The 18548-nt window shown below is 39.7% G+C and overlaps 1 protein-coding gene across 2 annotated transcripts in view; it reads right to left on the reverse strand.

The window, feature by feature from the left end:
- The window catches only part of HOOK1 (hook microtubule tethering protein 1), a 59373-nt gene that overhangs the window by 25683 nt on the left and 15142 nt on the right, over window positions 1-18548 (reverse strand). The window contains exons 3-13 of one of the 2 annotated variants that reach the window (XM_054037961.1): window positions 14546-14618; window positions 14123-14173; window positions 11009-11141; window positions 9444-9511; window positions 7310-7372; window positions 6200-6283; window positions 4796-4835; window positions 3816-3978; window positions 2751-2891; window positions 1109-1310; window positions 150-260 (exon numbers count right to left, since the gene is read on the reverse strand). In XM_054037961.1, the coding sequence (XP_053893936.1) occupies window positions 150-260; window positions 1109-1310; window positions 2751-2891; window positions 3816-3978; window positions 4796-4835; window positions 6200-6283; window positions 7310-7372; window positions 9444-9511; window positions 11009-11141; window positions 14123-14173; window positions 14546-14618 (1129 nt within the window). Of the gene's footprint in view, window positions 1-149; window positions 261-1108; window positions 1311-2750; window positions 2892-3815; window positions 3983-4795; window positions 4836-6199; window positions 6284-7309; window positions 7373-9443; window positions 9512-11008; window positions 11142-14122; window positions 14174-14545; window positions 14619-18548 lie in introns of both variants that reach the window. The other variant, XM_054037962.1, reaches the window with a different exon arrangement.

An 18548-nucleotide genomic window follows, 5' to 3' on the forward strand; every position in this document is an offset into this window, starting at 1 on the left:
CCTATGGTAGCACTACTGATGCCTAAGAGCACCTGAGAAATTATTCTCAAGGTGACCACAGTGAAAAATTCTGGCCAGGCCAGCACACAAAATAAAAAATCTGAGAGGCTTTCTAGTGAGTTTGAGTAACACTCATGCATAAGACTTACCTCTTTTTCTTTGAATAAAGCTTCATGCTTTTCTTCAAGTCGCTTCAATTCAAATGCTAAAGTATCAGCTCTTTTGGACTCCTCCGAAAGTCTGTTATGAAGCTCCTGGACCTTGAATGATAATGACATAGGCATTATATTTAGTGTATGTTCTAAGATTTTATTGATATAATTTTTTTAAACTCTGGCACTCTTATGGGTGGGGAAGAAGAGGGCTGGATTAAGAAGAGGAAGGAGATTATGTTCAAGTAGTTCGTTATTCACATAGTCTCAGAAGCCTAATAAAGTAGGTTTCTATGGTTGTTGTAATTTAATCAGAAATAAAAATGTGTGTCTCTTTGCTGAATGCAACCAACACAAATGACAAGTTTCAGAGTAACAGCCGTGTTAGTCTGTATCCGCAAAAAGAAGAACAGGAGTACTTGTGGCACCTTAGAGACTAACAAATTTATTAGAGCATAAGCTTTCGTGGACTACAGCCGGTTCATCTTGGCCAGCAGCTTTTTTCCCCTTAAATAAAAGGGATAGGAATTCTGATGACTAGTTTGGAACTTTTAGAAGCAAATTGTTATGCACTTCCAAAAATGATAACAAGATATTTTTAAAAAGGATTTTTTAAAATCAGTAAGATAGTATATCATACCTAGAGGATGTCAGCTACACATTAAACAAAACAAGACACCTGATCACCACTTCACTCAGTGAACCGATAGGTTGCACACTGTGCCGTGAACTGCAGGTCAAGAAATGACCTCAGTTAAGCCAGCTGGTGAGAGTTTGGAAGGGAAAAGGGGGAGACAGAGTACATTGCAGAGCTGAAAGTTTCCTTATAAACAGTCTTGACACCAGCTCAATAATTGTTAGATCAAACAGCCCAATTTTTTTCAGTCAACTGTAATCATATTTTATAAAAATACACCTGAGAATAGTTAAGATGTGGAGTACAGTTGTTGCCTTACCTGCCTTTTGTATGTTTCCAGCTGAGCACGTGCTGCATTTGCCTTCTTTAGCTCTTCCTCTAGGCTGACTGTATTATGCATATACATCATGTTGGTGTCTTGCAGAGACTTCACCTGTCGGCGGAAGTCATTCAAGTCCTCCAGTTTTTTACGATACACTTCAACTGTTGACTCCAGTTTACTTGCCTTATCTGCAAAAGTTCTACAAGAATAAAAATGAATTACATAAACATTAAGATGCATTTTTCACACAAACAAACTACAACTAAGCAAATCAATAAGTTCTGCCCTCATCTGCAAGGATGGTTCCAATTAGCTTAGACAGGGAGATGCATGCATATATCCAAGGCTAGAGTTACGTCCTCTGTGTAAAACTAATGCATTATTTTAATTCTTAGCTGTAGGGTTGATATAGACTCATAAATGCAAAGTTTAGTTTTAAAAGTAGTCATTGTGGAGGTGCAGCCCCACAAAACTGTGTGTTGACATATGCCTTGTAGACAGTATATGAAATGGCCCCCACACATTCATGATGGCGTTGGAATTAATACAAGTGAACTATGCTCTAGGCTACAGATTGATCCTGCAGCTGAGTAAGCCTGCAAAATACCGGTGCCTCTATCTAGCAGGAATAGGTACAAAGGTATATTACTACACAGATAGGTTTTGGAGATCATTATCCTATGGGTATTTTTGCCAGGAGGCATGACCAAGGAAGACAAATTGATCAGTTCCTTTTAAAAGGTATATAAGACAGAAAGTGTTCTGTCCAAATGATATCAAGGTATTTTGATACAGAAATGGATCTTCATTTTACTGGCACTAAAGAATTAACAAACCTTTAAACTAAACATTGAGTCACTTTACTGTCTGGCATCTTACAAAATTAAAAATTAGCATAGAAGTAATTGCAAAATCCAGTCTCTTATCTTTAACCTGATGCTCTTCTATGAACCTTGATATAATGTAAGATTGGAATATATTTTATTCTATATTAAATTATCTATTATAACAATAAAAAAAGAGTGACTTTACATGGTTATATTTCTAGAAATATTATAGCACCATATTTACTTTCTGTACTTTTTAGTAACCAGTTTAGTTCACATATGTTGAACTGAACTCAATATGGTAAATTCTCATCATGCTTGTTGTGTTTTGCCCCTACTTAGTCTTGTAATCCTGAACATACAATCTAACTAAAATACTGATGCAATAGTTAAGTTTCATTTTCACTTGGTTTGAGACTTATATTTGGGCAATTACATTTTTTCTGTATCAGAAAAGGCGGGCCTTTGCCAATAAAAATATCCTGTTGGTAATAAAATCCATTATGATTACAACATTCTCATTTCCTAGGGTATTTTATGTTTTCTATATCAGGAGGAGAAAGTCCTGCTTCATGTGGGAGTCTTTTGCAGAATAATGTTGATATGCAGAGTACTTATTGTGGTCATAAACTTACATTTCACCTTCCAGTTTTATTTTTCACTCCGGTCCTTTTTTCCATTTAGTTTCAAGTTTGCTTGTAGTAACACATAAACTGTGTAATTTTATACAGAAATGTCTATCTTTAAATATGGAGCCTTGGCATTATCATTCAGAACCTTCAGTCTGAATGGTAACTATGTCTACTACATACCTAAGAATGTCAATTTCATCTTTTAGGGCCCTAGATTCTTCTGCCAAACAGGTCAACTCATCATTTCTATGTTGCAGCTCAATCAGTTGTTTCTCCAGATCTTCACAGTGAACACGATAATCATCCTTTGCAGCTTCAAGCCTTTTGTAAATAAGAAGCTGTTAAGAAAATATATTTTCCTATCTTTTGTTCACGTAACTAATATGATCCGCTTTCTACTGAAACAGTAAAAAAATATTCAAAATACATAAACGTAGCAGACACACAATAAAAAAAGTATTGTCACAAGGCTATTTACTACAACCACACCATATCATATGAACAGATCTGTTAGTTTACTGTGTTAATATTTTACTCAAAGGAGTTTCTGGTTAATTTATAACTGCCCTAAAAGAACGTATGAATCACTTAGACCCAGACAATGTTGGGTTTTTATTAGTACAAATCACCACATGAAACATGTGCTTCAGTTCTTATTCTTGGTCCTGCCTTTCTCCCTCCCATCAGACCCACAATATTTTAGAACGGGGTTGACAACCTTTCAGAAGTGGTGTGCCGAGTGTTCATTTATTCACTCTAATTTAAGGTTTCACGTGCCAGTAATACATTTAACGTTTTTAGAAGGTCTCTTTCTATAAGTCTATAATATATAACTAAACTATTGTTGTATGTAAAGTAAATAAGGTTTTTAAAATGTTTAAGAAGCTTCATTTAAAATTAAATTAAAATGCAGAGCCCCCTGGACCAGTGACCAGGACCTGGGCAGTGTGAGTGCCACTGAAAATCAGCTCGTGTGCCGCCTTTGACACTTGTGCCATGGATTGCCTACCCCGGTTTTAGAAAATGGTCGAAGAAAAGCATTAATGGTCTCAATGATCATCCAAAATGGAAGAAGTTTAGGGGAAACACTAAATTGTACCTTATATAGTTTATATTAATTCAATGACAGAGAAGCTTTTAGAATAGTGAACTGAGAAGGAAAATCCTGCATATTTAGAAGAAACTCCCATCACATATGACAACAACATTTTGAGAGATTAAATAAAGCTGCAAGTTATTTCATACCTGAAGTTTTCTTCCTGCAGTTGTTCTAGCTGCAGCTGTACATGGAAATACTTTTTTGCAACAACAGTATTTGGATCATCAAGAGAGCCATCTAACTGGTCTAATCTGTCATTCATGACCTCGTTTTCAGACATCAAGCTGTTTTTTTCATCTTGAAGGGCAGCTACCTAGTGCACATAACACAACATCAAGTTTATAGGTCCCATCCGATTGCCAAGAAGAACACAAAATAATAGATTATAAGATGCCACCAAATAATTTGTTTGTTACATAGAAGTTGAGCATTTGAAAAATTTAGGAGTGATTTATAAATACCCTTAAGCACCTAGCTGCTTTAGAGTATGAAAGTTGTCAACCAAGGAAGTGTGCCTTTTTGTTTTGTTTTATAAATGAAAACTATCTTCTAGGGCATGTGGCATTGTAATAAATACGGGGGGCAACTGATATTTCCAGATTTTATAAAAACAAAAGGAAACAAATATGTTGTTATTAGAAATTGAACAGAAACAATAACAGTAGGATGAAGAGTATTTCCCATTTGGCTTGTGTACTAACAATAAAAAGCAGAATGGCATTGGCTAGCACACTAACACGGCACTGCCGTGCGTTCAGCCATGAATGGTTGTGCAAAAAGCAGGTCCAAGAGCCATAAGCTAATAAGCAGACACACAAAAAATCCTAGACAGCATCATATAGGGCATGCATTTTTGAAGTGACTGAACTGGTTTGATTTTGAAAGTGTTCACAGCTAAGCAAATGGGAACATAACATTACACTAAGTTGGTAAGTATATTAAAACAGCCATAAAGTGGGCAAGGGTTAAAAGACGGAACCCTTAAGCTCTTTCTAGTGAAAGATGATGTGTTAATTTTAATACTTCATCAAACATCAGAGCATATAGCATGTGTTAGTTAACTGGCACTTAAACAGTAGAATGTGCTCTTTGGGTTATGTTTTCCTGAATCATAAAGGAAACCTACCTTTCTTATATTCTTGGAAAATATCAAGGAAGACTGAGACCTTACAAGTGAATTTATTAAGAATTAGTTTAAATGAGAACGGTCAGTCATTATTATGACTTTCAATACATATGCAGCATACCAAGATATAAAGTTAGCATAATAATCTGAGGCAATATTAAAAGATTTTTTTATTTATCCATCCATGATTATACACAATTCAAGTGCCTATAATTAAATAGATGTAAAAGAAACCAACAGCACTCTCCCACCTCTTCACTGAGTACTTACTGCCTTTAAGGTCCTATTCTCTGAATATCTGGGAAGCCAACTTACCGTATATTTGCAGACCTAGAGCAAATCTGTGCCTTAAGAGTCTTTTATTATTCCCTGTACAAGGCCTAATCAGTCTTCAATCATGGAGACAGTAAACACTTTTAAAAGGCAGGATGTTTATTTACTGAATGTCCCATTCATTTCCTTCATCCTCATTTCAGGTCCCTCAGAGTCCCATTGGCTGTCTCCTACTTCTTTTCAACACCACATACATTATGCTGAAACCATGGTGCACCATTGGACGATGAAATGAACAAATATGTATTGTGTAATTTCAAAAATATGGACACCTATTTTACAAAATATACTTTCCATTAACTTTAGTTACCATTTGTACATTCATGCTCAACTATACACACTTTTAACGACTACTCCTGGTCATGACATGCAAAGAGGATAGACCAACCAGATTTGTGTGAACTGCCATCAAGTTAACTACTCCAAACAGAAGTCTATAACAGCTGTGTGGTAGTTCTGACTTCTCAAAACGATGCATGATAGGTATCATAGCAGAAGGAGAAAGGGCAATTTGGGACTGAAGCAGAAATGGCTGGCATAAAGTTACAGGCTAAAATATTTCCCTAGCCTTGCTATTTGGTAAATTCAGCACAATCATACATTTACAGTGAGTGCTATTATTTCACCTTCAGTGACTGCAATCAGTCCATTATAATGAATTGGTTCTTAATATATTTTTAAAAGGGCTAAAGCTATTGTTAGCTGAAAATAAGCATGGAACATTTTTATAAGCATTTTTACTATTCATAGCTATAGTATTGCAATGACCGATTACTAACTGCAAGATATCAAGTTATTGCACCAAGAAATCTTTCATACTATGGATTAGCAATATATTTTCCAATAGTTGCAGGGGAGCTGAGCACGGATTTACATTAAAGGATAATATTTCCAACAATCACATGTATGAAGCATTTCAGCATGGGGAAGCTTTGTTTCAGTACAAACTGAAAAGGCTAAGAACTTATAGGTGAAATTTAACCTCTAAAGACATTGCATTTTGCAACTGTTTAACAGAGCTTCTATTTCTTAATGTCACCTATTTGAAAAAGTATGTTTGTGTCTCCTTACCTGCAGGTCTAGTTCTTGACATCTTTGCTTCAGTTCTTCTTTTTCTGCTAGTGCTTCTTGAAGGTCTTCAAGGGCTCTTTTCATCTTTAAAAAAAAAAAAAAAAAAAAAAGATTTCATGCAAGTTAGATATATTGAAATTAAGATTATTTTATATGCTCCCTATCTGTATGAGGAGGGACATGTAAGATAGATATGACAGAGAGAGTAAGGCACATCTCTGCTGCAAAAACAGACAGAAAAACTGTAAAACCAGGTTCTGAGATTTGCTGCCACAGGAGTGTTTGTTTTTGTTTGGTTGCATTTTTTTTTTCCCTCCAGTGTAGACGTACTCGAAGTGACACGCTTGCCTAAGGTCAGAGAGAATCTGCAGCAGGGCAGAGGATTGAACCTGAGACTCCAGCATACAAGACTAGCAACCAGGCTACTGACCATCTTTCCTCTGATAGCTATAGGAAGGTCAATGTCATCATAGGGGAAGCATCTGAGCTCTTTCTTGGGGAAAGAGTGCTTTTAAATTAACGATAATTCTACTTCAAGAACAGAACGATGGGTGTTTGGGTTGACACAGAACTCAAATATTTTCTAAGATCACTCTGCAGTATGCACTCATCTGTACTTTCTAACCTTAATGGAGATTGATAGCACTTACTCTTTGCTCTTCCTGTCACATCCTCCTGCAGTCTCTACTCAGGCAACAGAGATGATAAGATCAGCCATTTCACGTCTTTTAAAAAAAAGCTAAGTTTATGTGCACTGCTTTACTCAGTCATTCACCTACCTCTAGCACTATGGGTGACAATGAAAGATAAGAGTTAAATTTACTCTAACTTCCTAGTGTAGCATCAGCATATTGCTCTGCCCTTTGTGAAATACAAGTCTGGGCATTGATTTTGGTAAGCTGGTCTGAGGGAAACAACAACAACTGGCTGGTAAAGCAAGAAGCAAATTAATCTGTATGGATGAAGGACTGAAACTTCTTTCATTGGGAGATGATGGGAGAGGTACCTTTGTGTCTACTCTCTGAATTTACAAGCACGGTACGATGTGAATAAATTATTTTTGAAACTCTTAACATTATTTGACTATTATAACAAACATAAGGCAATTACCTGTTGCTCCATTTCACCAGATGTATCATTTGTGACAGAATTCAGTATTTCCTTGCTCATGAGCTAAAAAACAAAAATGGCACATAGATTAAAATAGTGCAAATAAATATACTATAGCATGAGTGGCTTCTGGTGTTGAATTAGATTACACCTCTCCCCAATTTAACTTCAGTAGTTGTTAGTGTGACAGATACAGCAGTTTCCTGCATATCCTTGGGAAACCTTATTGAATCAAGGTTAAGTATCTTTGGGGTCCATTGTATTAAATTAATGGTTTATGTATTATTGTGAACCAGGACTGTACATAACTTTTCTAAGGGGGAGATGTGATGTGAGGCCTGGGAGTACAAAGGATTATATTGAAAATGTGCCACACAAGAATGGACTTTTGGGATAGCAAGTATGAAGTGGATTTCCTGGGGAATACGTAGGGAGAGGTTAATGCAAATTCCCACCTCTGCTTATGCAAAAACTCAGCCTTCTGAAACTATGCCCTAAGGAATGGGCCATGTCTGCTGAGTATCTGTTCCCGGAGACAGGAGTTGGAAGGCCCGAAGTATACCAAGAAACGATGAACTGCCAAGCCAGGGTTCTGAATCTAAGACAGCTATGAACTTGTAACCAGAGAAAACCCAGGTGTGGGTTCTGAAGGACTGAAACCTACCAGAGCTCGAGTCTGGAGTTGGCAGTGACCATTGGTAAACTTTTTAGCATGCATGAAGGTTCTTTTATTATTTAATATGTTTTTTCTGTAATGCTTTCACATTAAGACTAAAGAAAGAGTGGTGTGGTAACTTATGATTGCGAGCCATGCACTAGTCATAGCTTCTGGGGAAAAAAAAAAAAAAAAAGTGCAGACACTGTCTTCCTGGGGATAACAGTATAGGTAGGGAACCATTAAGCCTAAAAGAACCGCCAGTCAGGAGAGAGTGATGAGGGTCTTCATGCTAGAGAGGTGATGGCTGGGAGCTTAGAGTAGATGCCCTTGGTGGACCACGGAGGGGGAATACAGATGCAGTTGCTCTGAAACTGTGACAGTTAGTATTTGACTATTATACTGTTACACTTTACTACTAATTCAAATCTACAGTACCCAGAGAAAGTACTCTGTCCTTTTAACGAAACAGGTGTAGTAGCTTTATGAGTTAAATGTTGGTCCCACTGAAATCAATGGCAAAACTCTCATTAATTTCAACGGGGATGAATGTTCACCCAATGAGTTTAACCAGCATTAGCAGCTGTCACACTCCAGTGTTTCTTAGATCAATTGTCATGGAGGGAACAACTGGAAGACTAGTATAGAGTACTGGATACTGCGTTTGGCAACTATCACAGCTAATAAGCTCTGCCTCTTACTCAAATCTTTTGATAAAAAAAAAAAGTTATAGTGATAGACCCAGACTTTAACCAGAAGAAAAGTTCAATTAGTCAAAATATGTAGCAAACAACATTCTGATTAGCAGAATTATATCTACACACAAAACCTTAGTACCCTTAAACACAACTGGTTTCTTAACTATTGAAACTAAACTTGTATTAGGTTTTATTACTGGATATATTTTCAGTGCAGGATAGGTGTTAGTAGAATCATAGAATCATTAGGGTTGGAAGAGACATCAGGAGGTCATCTAGTCCAACCCCCTGCTCAAAGGAGGTCCAACCCCAACTAAATCAGGAACAACCCCAAATAAATCAGGACCAACCCCAAATAAATCAAAGAGCTCCAAGTAAACCAGACTTCACCAAACTCAGAGAACTGGTAGGTAAGGTAACATGGGGAAAAGTTCAGGAGAGCTGGTCCCATGCAGAAGTCAGAGCAGCTTAAGGGCTGCCCTAACTTCCATCTGCTTTTAACAGCCCCTAAGGACCAACACTCAAATGAGAATCCTCAGAACACAAAGTGTGCTCTGGCACAAGAGCTGACTTGAGAACAGGAAGCATAGAGCTGTTTACAAGACACAAGGAGAATGCCCAACTGCCTGTAAGGAAGCTTTCTGGTTCCTTTTTGCTGGTGATCAATGCAAAACAGCAGGAGAGGGAAGAGGGGCAGGGCGTAAAGATCTGGCTCTATATATTTACATTCAAGCTTTCCTGTTGAAAGTTTTAGGCTATTTATATATGAATTATTACTTGCCTCTTGAATAGCAGCCATAACAACATGTTGAACAGACTCTTCTAGGGTCATTATATTTTGGATATGTTCTGTAATGGAGAAAAAGTATTTCCAATAATTTACTTATGACAACATTTACTGTAAAATGGATTGAAGTGGCATATGTTCTGTCCTTTCCGCAAAGCGGATATCAACGGATAATAAAGAACATGATAATTCTATGACAAATCATTTCCAAAAAAGTTATTGCTCTTATTAAGAATAGTTTCAGTGATGCTCACATATTAGTAAATATGGAGTGAGGCCCTATATACGTAGGCCCAATTCTCTCATACATTTACTCACATAATTTCAATAGGTTGCATCATATGGAAGTTTGCAAGATTAGATTAAGGACAATTTTTTCCTTCCGAAGGAGGCATATAGCTCAGAGAGAATTTGGCCCTTTGAACATTCTAGGACTAGAATATTACTGCAAAATGTTTTTGACTGCTAACTAAGAAAAAAGAAGAAAGAATGACCAGCTCTAAAGCTTTACAATGCAACCTTTTCCACAAAGGCACCTGTTGTTTCATAGCTTATGTTATGCATAACAAAAGCTGTAATTTCTATTTACAGCATTTCACAACCCAAAATTAAACTACTATTTAAGACAGAAGGGCTTCGTTTAAACTCACAAGAGACCAAAATTCAAACTAAGGCTTTTCATTCCAGTATGAAAGTTGTAAATTGTGCAACACGACATATTAAAACAATTTAACATCTTGTTTCCATAAGTACTTCTAAAATTTACAGTATATACAAAGGAGTGAAAAGCCTTTAAATATCTACATTTCCAAAATTTTGCAAGTTTACATTTGACCCTATTATGTCAGCTTTATTTGGTTTGTTTGAGTTTTCAAATTTTTTGGTGGAGAAAAACTTGTCACTGAGATAGCACAAAGTGCGATAGACAAAATGTCATCACTAATGCATTAATTCTCAATGCAGGATGATACCACCTGGCTTTCTAAATACTCACTGATGCAAGACTTTAATTAAATGACTATTTTTTTATTGAATAATCAAAAAGTGTTTTCCTGCACTGTAATGGGTGCTTATGTGGGCATTAACAAACAAAAAGCAACCACCGTAGACCTTTACAGATAAATAAGAGGTAGCTTAAACTATTAGTTTTAAAATGTATTCATTTGTAAATTTTATGCCTGGGCACATATTTTGTTATCAATCTGGGATTTTATATAGTATAAGTAATAAATGTAAAAGCCACTTTCCAGTCCACTTTTAACGAAAAATATTTGACGCCAGATTAAGAACCTGTATGCAGACACACTTTATAAAGTTATTATTAGTTTTCACAAACTCCAATTTCAAAAGAGTTTATGATAATAATATTGTATAACACATTAGCAGAAAGAGGCTAATACCTACTGTTTGATTCAGGAACAGAAAGTATTTTTTAAATGAGACATCAATTCCATCTTATTCTCTATGCATGCTACTATTTGCTATTTCCTAAAGTAAGCGTGGCCTGAGGAGGTTGTTTGTTCCTAGGTATATCTTCAACAGGTGAAAACAGCACGTACCTTGTTTCTTTTCACAGTTGACTGCACAACCTAGAATAAGCTGCAGTAACCTGCCCAGCTCTGTAGGATCCGAATGTTCAGATATCTGATTTAAGTCAGGAACAAGTTCTTCTGAAATCTGCTGACCTAAAAACTGTAAAATATAAAAGGTAAGTTTGGCATTTCAATTATATGCATGATGAAGATTTAGCATCCATATATATATTCATCCATTCTGCAAAAAGATCTGGCCTGGGAAACACAGTTGGGACAAAAAACTGGAGAAATTACTAGAGGTAAATATGACTTTGGAGACAGATGAGGAGAGACCCTGGACACTACCTTGGGTTACTATACACAGAAGAACTAGTTAAGTCTGTCACACAGCCTTTTGCCTAATGGTAATACTCAGGTAGCAATACTGAATTAAGGAAATAAGACTATGAAGAAAAATAGTAAGAAATTTGAAAAGGACTCGAAAAACAAAATAGCTGGAGGGATGTATAGCTTTAAAGCAGTATCTCCAGGAAAACCCCCTAAAAAAAAACAACACACACACATAAAACACACTTACACCACCAATGAAAATATGCCATACTATATATTAATACAAAAAGGCCTACATTACAGCTAGATACTACGGTCATGAGTTCCTTAAAACAGATATGCATTAGCAATGCACTAACTGCATAAAATTCAGGGGGGTTATACCTGCTCAGCCCCTTGCACATAACTAGTGATCATATAATATTTATATGTTCGTGGAACAGGTGTGCAGTAATACAAAATACCTTTTCTGAATTTTAGATCAGTGGTCTCCAACCTTTTTACGCCCAAGATCACTTTTTGAAGTTAAGAGCAACCCAGGATCTACCCCTTCCCTTCCCTGAAGCCCCGCCCCTTCCCCAAAGTCCTGCCCTACTCACTCCCCCCCTCCCTCCCCAGTCACTTGCTCTCCCGTACACTCACCCACTTTCACTGGGCTGGGGTCGGGGTTCGGGAGGGGATGCGGGCTCTGGACTGGGGCCGAGGGTTTCACAGTGTGGGAGGGGCTCTGGGCTGAGCCTGGGGCAGGGGGTTGGGGTTCAGGAGGGGGTGAGGAATGCAGGCTCTGGGAGGGAGTTTGGGTGCAGGAGGGGACTCCAGACTGGGGCACAGTGTTGGGGTGCAGGAAGGGGTATGGGGTGCTGGCTCTGGGAAGGGGTTCAGGACTGGAGTGTAGGAGGGGGTGGAGGTGCTGGTTCTGGGAGGAGGGTCAGGGCTGGGGCTTGGGGTGCAGGAGGGGCTTCAGGGTGCAGGAGGAGGTATGGGGTGCTGACTCTGGGAGGGGGCTCAGGGGTGGTGTGGGGTGCTGGCTCCGGGAGGGGGCTCAGGGCTGAGGTGCGGCCTCCCACCAGGCAGCACTTACCTCCAGCGGCTCCCAGTCGGTGGCGCAGCGTGGCTGCCCCTAAGCCAGGCTCCCTGCTGACCTCGGCCCCACACCACTCCCGGAAAGGGCCAATGTGCCTCTGCGGCCCCCGGGGGCGGGCGGGAGAGCGGGTGGCACGTGGCTTTGCGCACTGCCCCTCTCTGCAAGTACCGCCCCCGCAGCTCCCATTCCCGGCCAATGGGAGCTGCGGGGACGGTGCTTACAAGCAGGAGCAATGTGTGGAGGGAGACCCCTGCCCCCAGGGCCGTAGGCCGCCCTGGCCACTTCCAGGAGCGGCGTGGGGCCGGGGCAGGCAGGGAGTCTGTCTTAGCGGCAGCCCAGCTGCACAGCTGGAGATCACGATTGACTGGGAGATCCTCCAGGATCGACCAGTCGATCATGATCAACTGGTTGGTGACCACTGTTTTAGATAAACACAATTTATGAACTTAGTAGAAGAGAAGGACATAAAAAAGTAGTCTGTTTGCATTATTATATTGTGTTTGTCAAATGGAAGGTGGTTATCCTGCACATAATCACAGAATGAAGTATCTTTTTGTTTAAAAAAAAAAAAAAGAGGTGTTCAAGCAGGCAGAATTAGGGTTATTTTGGGAATCCTAACTTTAAACTGCCTCACTTTATAGCAATTCAAGGCTCAAGATTGGGTGGTGTATTAACAGCTGTCATTTAGTATCCTTTTCTTAACAATCAAACAAACAGAAAAAGCACTGTGTTCAAATTATTATTTTATCAAAAGCTGCATGTGCATTTATTTAAGTGTCTGATCAATTTATTCAAGTTTTTTGCCCCCTCCCTGCAAGTTTTCCAAAACAATTTTCCTGGGGTCTTAGAACAGAGATTAGAAATTTCAGCTTAAGAGATTGCTTTGGAAAGTGACAATAAGGAGCTTTAAATAGGAGAGACTATCTCAGTCACGAGTAAAGTAAAATTATCCAAGGAGTAAGTGGATTCTGGCAAAAATAAATACAGATTTTGAAAGCTTACTGTGGAGAAAAGTAACTAAGTGATTAAATGTCAAATAAGATTATCCTCGCTTATGTAAAAAAAATGCAAAAAATATATTGAGAATGCTGCATTAAAAGCTAAGCGAATCTGTTTTTTCTATTAGCAGAACCTAAGAGCAGCAGCACAACATCTTTCACGGGATGTTTTCGCCCCAGGGATTTCTCATCCAAATACTTATAAGGCCTCGCTCTGGTTAGCTTTTAAAGCCAAATAAGGTTGCATACTTTCCCACAAAAGGATGCTTTTATAAATATGCAATATCAAAAACCGCACTTTCTTCTTATATAGCAGCAAGCATGTTTCTGCAGGATACACAATTATTAATGTCATAGTAAAAAAGCAGAATCAGGCCGTGGAGAATTTCACTTGCAGCTGGCCAAACATGTCTGCTGCTAAAAACATAATGGACTAGACAGTGTAAATTCAGTGTTGAGTTCCACAGAGTTGCCATTACTTGGTCAAGTCACAGCATGTTTGAGAAATACCCATCACTCCACCCAAACAAGTTTTACATGTAGCTTCAGTATTTTTCTATTGAGAGAATTTTCATTTATATCACGCTCTAACACACATTTCACAAAAAGAGTATCATTATAGGAACAGTTTAGTATTATTCTATAGTCGGGATTAACTTCAGCGAAAAAGACCAATCCTTATTTGTTATATGAACAAAACCAACAAAACTGCTGTTTTTTCCATACCTCATGATAGTAGTCCATAATTCCTTGCAGAACCTTTTTCAGATTACTGGCCTAACAGTGTATAAAAGATAACATTGGTTATATACTACTATTAAGAATAGATACTTTTCTCAGACTAAAAACAAAACAAAAAAAAAGTTTAATCTGACTGCATTTTATTTTCATTTAAAAATCTACACAGTAGTTTTATGAGAAATATGTAATGATGCTGGGAGAGAATTAAGATGAGAAAGGAACTACATGTGAAGCATAGATCATGGTAAAATATGTTTAAGTCAGTTACATACAATTTGAATGTGTGTGTTAATTATTGCTCTTTTTGACACCTCCCCCCAACACTGTAACATAGTAATATTAGATAAACTCGGGAAACATCGTCCTAAGCGACTGCAAATAGCTTTTGCCAACTTTCATTTTTGGTACCTTTATTCTCCAGTTGTCACCAACATCTTCTTTAATACGGCTTAGCCATGATTCATCAAACCAGGCAACATCTCTAGAATAAAAGTAAACTGTATTTACTAAACATTAAAATGGCATAATTCAAATGAGACATCAGACCTCCAGCGTTAGTTTTATATTAGAAAATTCACTACAGTATCTGAAGAGGTACATTATTGGAAATTTTCTGTCCTGGCGAGTGAATTCTACTGAATAAGACATCAAAGCTAGGTAGTGAAGACACTCCACTCTGTTGGGCAGAAGGAATTTTGAGGCTTCAAGAATATAGTGCAGGCGTGGCCAACTGGCGGCTCCTGCCAGGAGCCAACTCTGGGAAAAAAATGGTAGGTGCTCAGCACCCACCGGTAGTCCTATCAGTCCCCAGCCCCTCCCGCCTGCCGATGGCCCCCCCTGCCCCTCAGTGCCTGCCCCTCCTGCTCACCCGCCACGGTGATCAGCTGTTTCATGGCATTGCGGCTCTGGGAGGGAGGGGGAGGAGCACCCAGCCCCCCTCCCTCCCCCAGCACCTCCCGACATGATCAGCTGTTTCGTGGCGTTGAGGCTGCTCTGGGGGGGGGGGGGGCTGGGTGTGCGTCCTCGCTCCTCCCTCTCCCTCCCTGAGCCACCTCAACGCCGCAAAACAGCTGATCGCAATGGGAGGCACTGGGGGAGGGAGAAGCGCTGGTGAGACCTCATTTGGAGTACTGTGTGCAGTTCTGGTCTCCCATGTTTAAAAAAGATTAACTCAAACTGGAACGGGTGCAGAGAAGGGCGACTAGGATGATCAGAGGAATGGAAAACCTGTCATATGAAAGGAGACTAGAGGAGCTCGGGTTGTTTAGTCTGACAAAACGAAGGCTGAGGGGGGATATGATTGCTATCTTTAAATATAATCAGAGGGATAAATACAAGGGAGGGAGAGGAATTATTCCAGCTTAGTACTAATGTGGACACGAGAACGAATGGATATAAACTGGCCGTGGGGAAGTTCAGGCTTGAAATTAGACGAAGGTTTCTGACCGTTAGAGGGGTGAAATATTGGAACGGCCTTCCGAGGGAAACGGTGGGGGCAACGGACCTGTCTGGTTTTAAGATTAAGTTAGATAAGTTTATGGAGGGAATGGTTTAATGGTAAAACATATTAGCCAAGGAATACCAAGCAATGGTAGATAAATAGTATAATGGCTAACAGGGGTCAGGCTGGAGACTCTTGCCTACATGCTCGGGGTCTTACTGATCGCTATATTTGGGGTCGGGAAGGAATTTTCCTCCAGGGTAGATTGGCTGAGCCTCTGGAGGTTTTTCGCCTTCCTCCGCAGCATGGGGCAGGGATCACTAGCAGGAGGGTCTCTGCCAATTGAAGTCACTAAAACACAGGATTGGGGACTTCAACAGCAGAGTCAAGGGAAGGGGTAGGGACGGTTTTGTGGCCTGCAGCATGCAGGGGGTCAGACCAGATGATCATAATGGTCCCTTCTGACCTTAAAGTCTATGAGTCTATGAGACCTGGTGCACAGCCTCCCCCTGTCACCTCCTCCTCTGTCTCCTTGCCTGCTGCCCCTCTTTCACACCAGGAGGCTCGGGGAGGGAGCAGGGAGGAGCAAGGACACATCTCACTGGGGGAGGGGGCAAAATGAGGCAAGAAGAGGCAGGGCAGGGAGGGGACCTATATTCTTGAAGCCTCAAAATTCCTTCTGCCCAACAGAGTGGAGTGTCTTCACTACCTAGGATTGGGGTGGGGACTTGGTGAAAAGGGTGGAGTGGGAGGCCGGGCCTGGGGCAGAGCCAGGTGTCCAGCAACCCCTGGCTGGAGCCTGGTCTTCTTCAATAAAGTACACAGTGACTACTAGCTGGTGTGGAAATTTTTAATCAAAATTTTTCTTACACCATCTAACAATGGAAAGCAAGTGCAAACAGAAAAGCAAATACACAGATGAAAATCGAAGCTTCCAACAGGAGTGGGAGCATAAGTACTTTTTCGTTGAACGTAATCATAAGGACATGTGTCTTCTTTGCCAGACGTGTGTCTCTCAGTTCAAATCTTCAAACTTGCAGCGTCATTTCACTTCTAGCCATGCACATATGGATCAAGAATTCCCACAAGGTTCTGAACTCTGCACTTTAAAACGGAAAATTTTGAAAAAACAAACAGATGTAGAAGCCCAATTCTTCACCAGATTTGCCAACCGATTGCGGACTGTAACCTTAGCCTCCTATTATGTGGCTGGGCACATAGCCCGTATAAAAAAGCCCTACTCTGAAGGCGAGTTTATAAAAATGTGCATCACTGATGTGATTTCAATCTTGTCACCAGAGAACGAGAATCTACAGAAGAAAATTTCTGGCCTGCAGCTTTCACGCCACACAGCAGAACGCAGAATCTCTGACCTGAACAGTGACACTGAATGGCTACTGCACTTGCAACTTCAGCAGTGTGAGTATTTTAGCATCGCTTTGGATGAGTCATGCGATGTACAGGATAAACCTCAATTATCGGTATTTGTCCGGACTGTGTTGTAAGGGAAGAACTCCTGGATATCGTCCCACTAAAGGACAGAACTCGTGGATGAGATCTAAAGGAGGCATTGATGTTGCTAGTTGTGAAACACCACTTCCCTTTACAGAAGCTCACTGCCATTGCAACAGATAGGGCTCCATCCATGTGGGGATCTGTGAATGGATTAGTAGGGCTTTGTAAGTCTGACGAGAGCTTTCCCAAATTTTGGACATTTCACTGTATTATTCATCGGGAAAAACTCGTATCTAAAAATCTCAAATTTGATCAGGTCATGAAACCAGTCTTGCACATTGTGAATTTCATTTGCTCAAATGCACTCAATCACAGACAATTTCAAAATCTAGTAAAAAAACTGGATGAAGACTACTTCCCTGCTGATTTGCCATTTCACTGCACAGTTCGATGGCTCTTGAGAGGTAAAGTTATTTCCCGTTTTTTCGAGCTCTTGGAACCAGTAAAATTGTTTATGGAGGAGAAGCAAAGAATACACCCTAAGCTTACAGATCCTGGGGAGGTTCTAGACTTGGCATTTCTTGCAGACATGCTGCTGCATTTGGATAAACTAAACGTGGACTTACAACGAAAATTCTGGTTGCTGTCTTATCTAGTGCAAAGTGTATTTGCGTTCATGAACAAACTGCAGGTGTTTCATAGACAAATGCTTGAGGGAGAGCTGACACACTTTCCCTCAATGTCATAACTTCCAGACAGATCAAAAGAAGATGCACAAGAATCCCTAAAACAGAGCACAATTAGATATGCGAGCATGATTAAAGATCTTAAGGACAGTTTTGAGGAAAGATTCCAAGATTTGCAGCAGAAAAGACCTCAAATCAGATTTCTGATTGACCCTTTTAGTGCTGAAGCCGATTGTCTGAAGCCCCCTTTAGTTACTGACGAAGCAACATCCCAGATGGAAATAATAAAACTTTTGAAAGATGACAGATTGAAATTTGTTCCGAAGACAGAGGGGACCCTTACTTTCTGGAAATCTGTGCCAAAGGATAAATACCCCCAACATCAGAAGTGCGGCCCTAAAATTAATCTCGATGTTTGCCTTGACCTATCTTTGAGAGTCTGTTTTCTCAACACTCAAACATGTGAAATCCAAGCACCGATCCGTTTTGACAGACTGCCACTTAAGAGGACTGCTGCGTGTGAGCACAACTGAACACAAACCAAACTTCAAGGGAATTGCTGAAAGCAAAGATTGCCAGAAGTCCCACTAAGTAAAACATTAAGACAAGTTGTTTTTATTATCGTTAACTATATATTATAAATGCATAAAAAATATACATTATCAAATTATATGATTGTGTGTGCATATATACACACACACACACACACACGTATATAATCATTACATAATACTGTGGCTCTTTGGCAGTGTACATTGGTAAATTCTGGCTCCTTCTTAGGCTCAGGTTGGCCGCCCCTGATATAGTGAATTAAAATTAAAACATAAAT

This window comes from Malaclemys terrapin, chromosome 8 (assembly GCF_027887155.1).
Source record: "Malaclemys terrapin pileata isolate rMalTer1 chromosome 8, rMalTer1.hap1, whole genome shotgun sequence".
NCBI lineage: Eukaryota > Metazoa > Chordata > Testudines > Emydidae > Malaclemys > Malaclemys terrapin.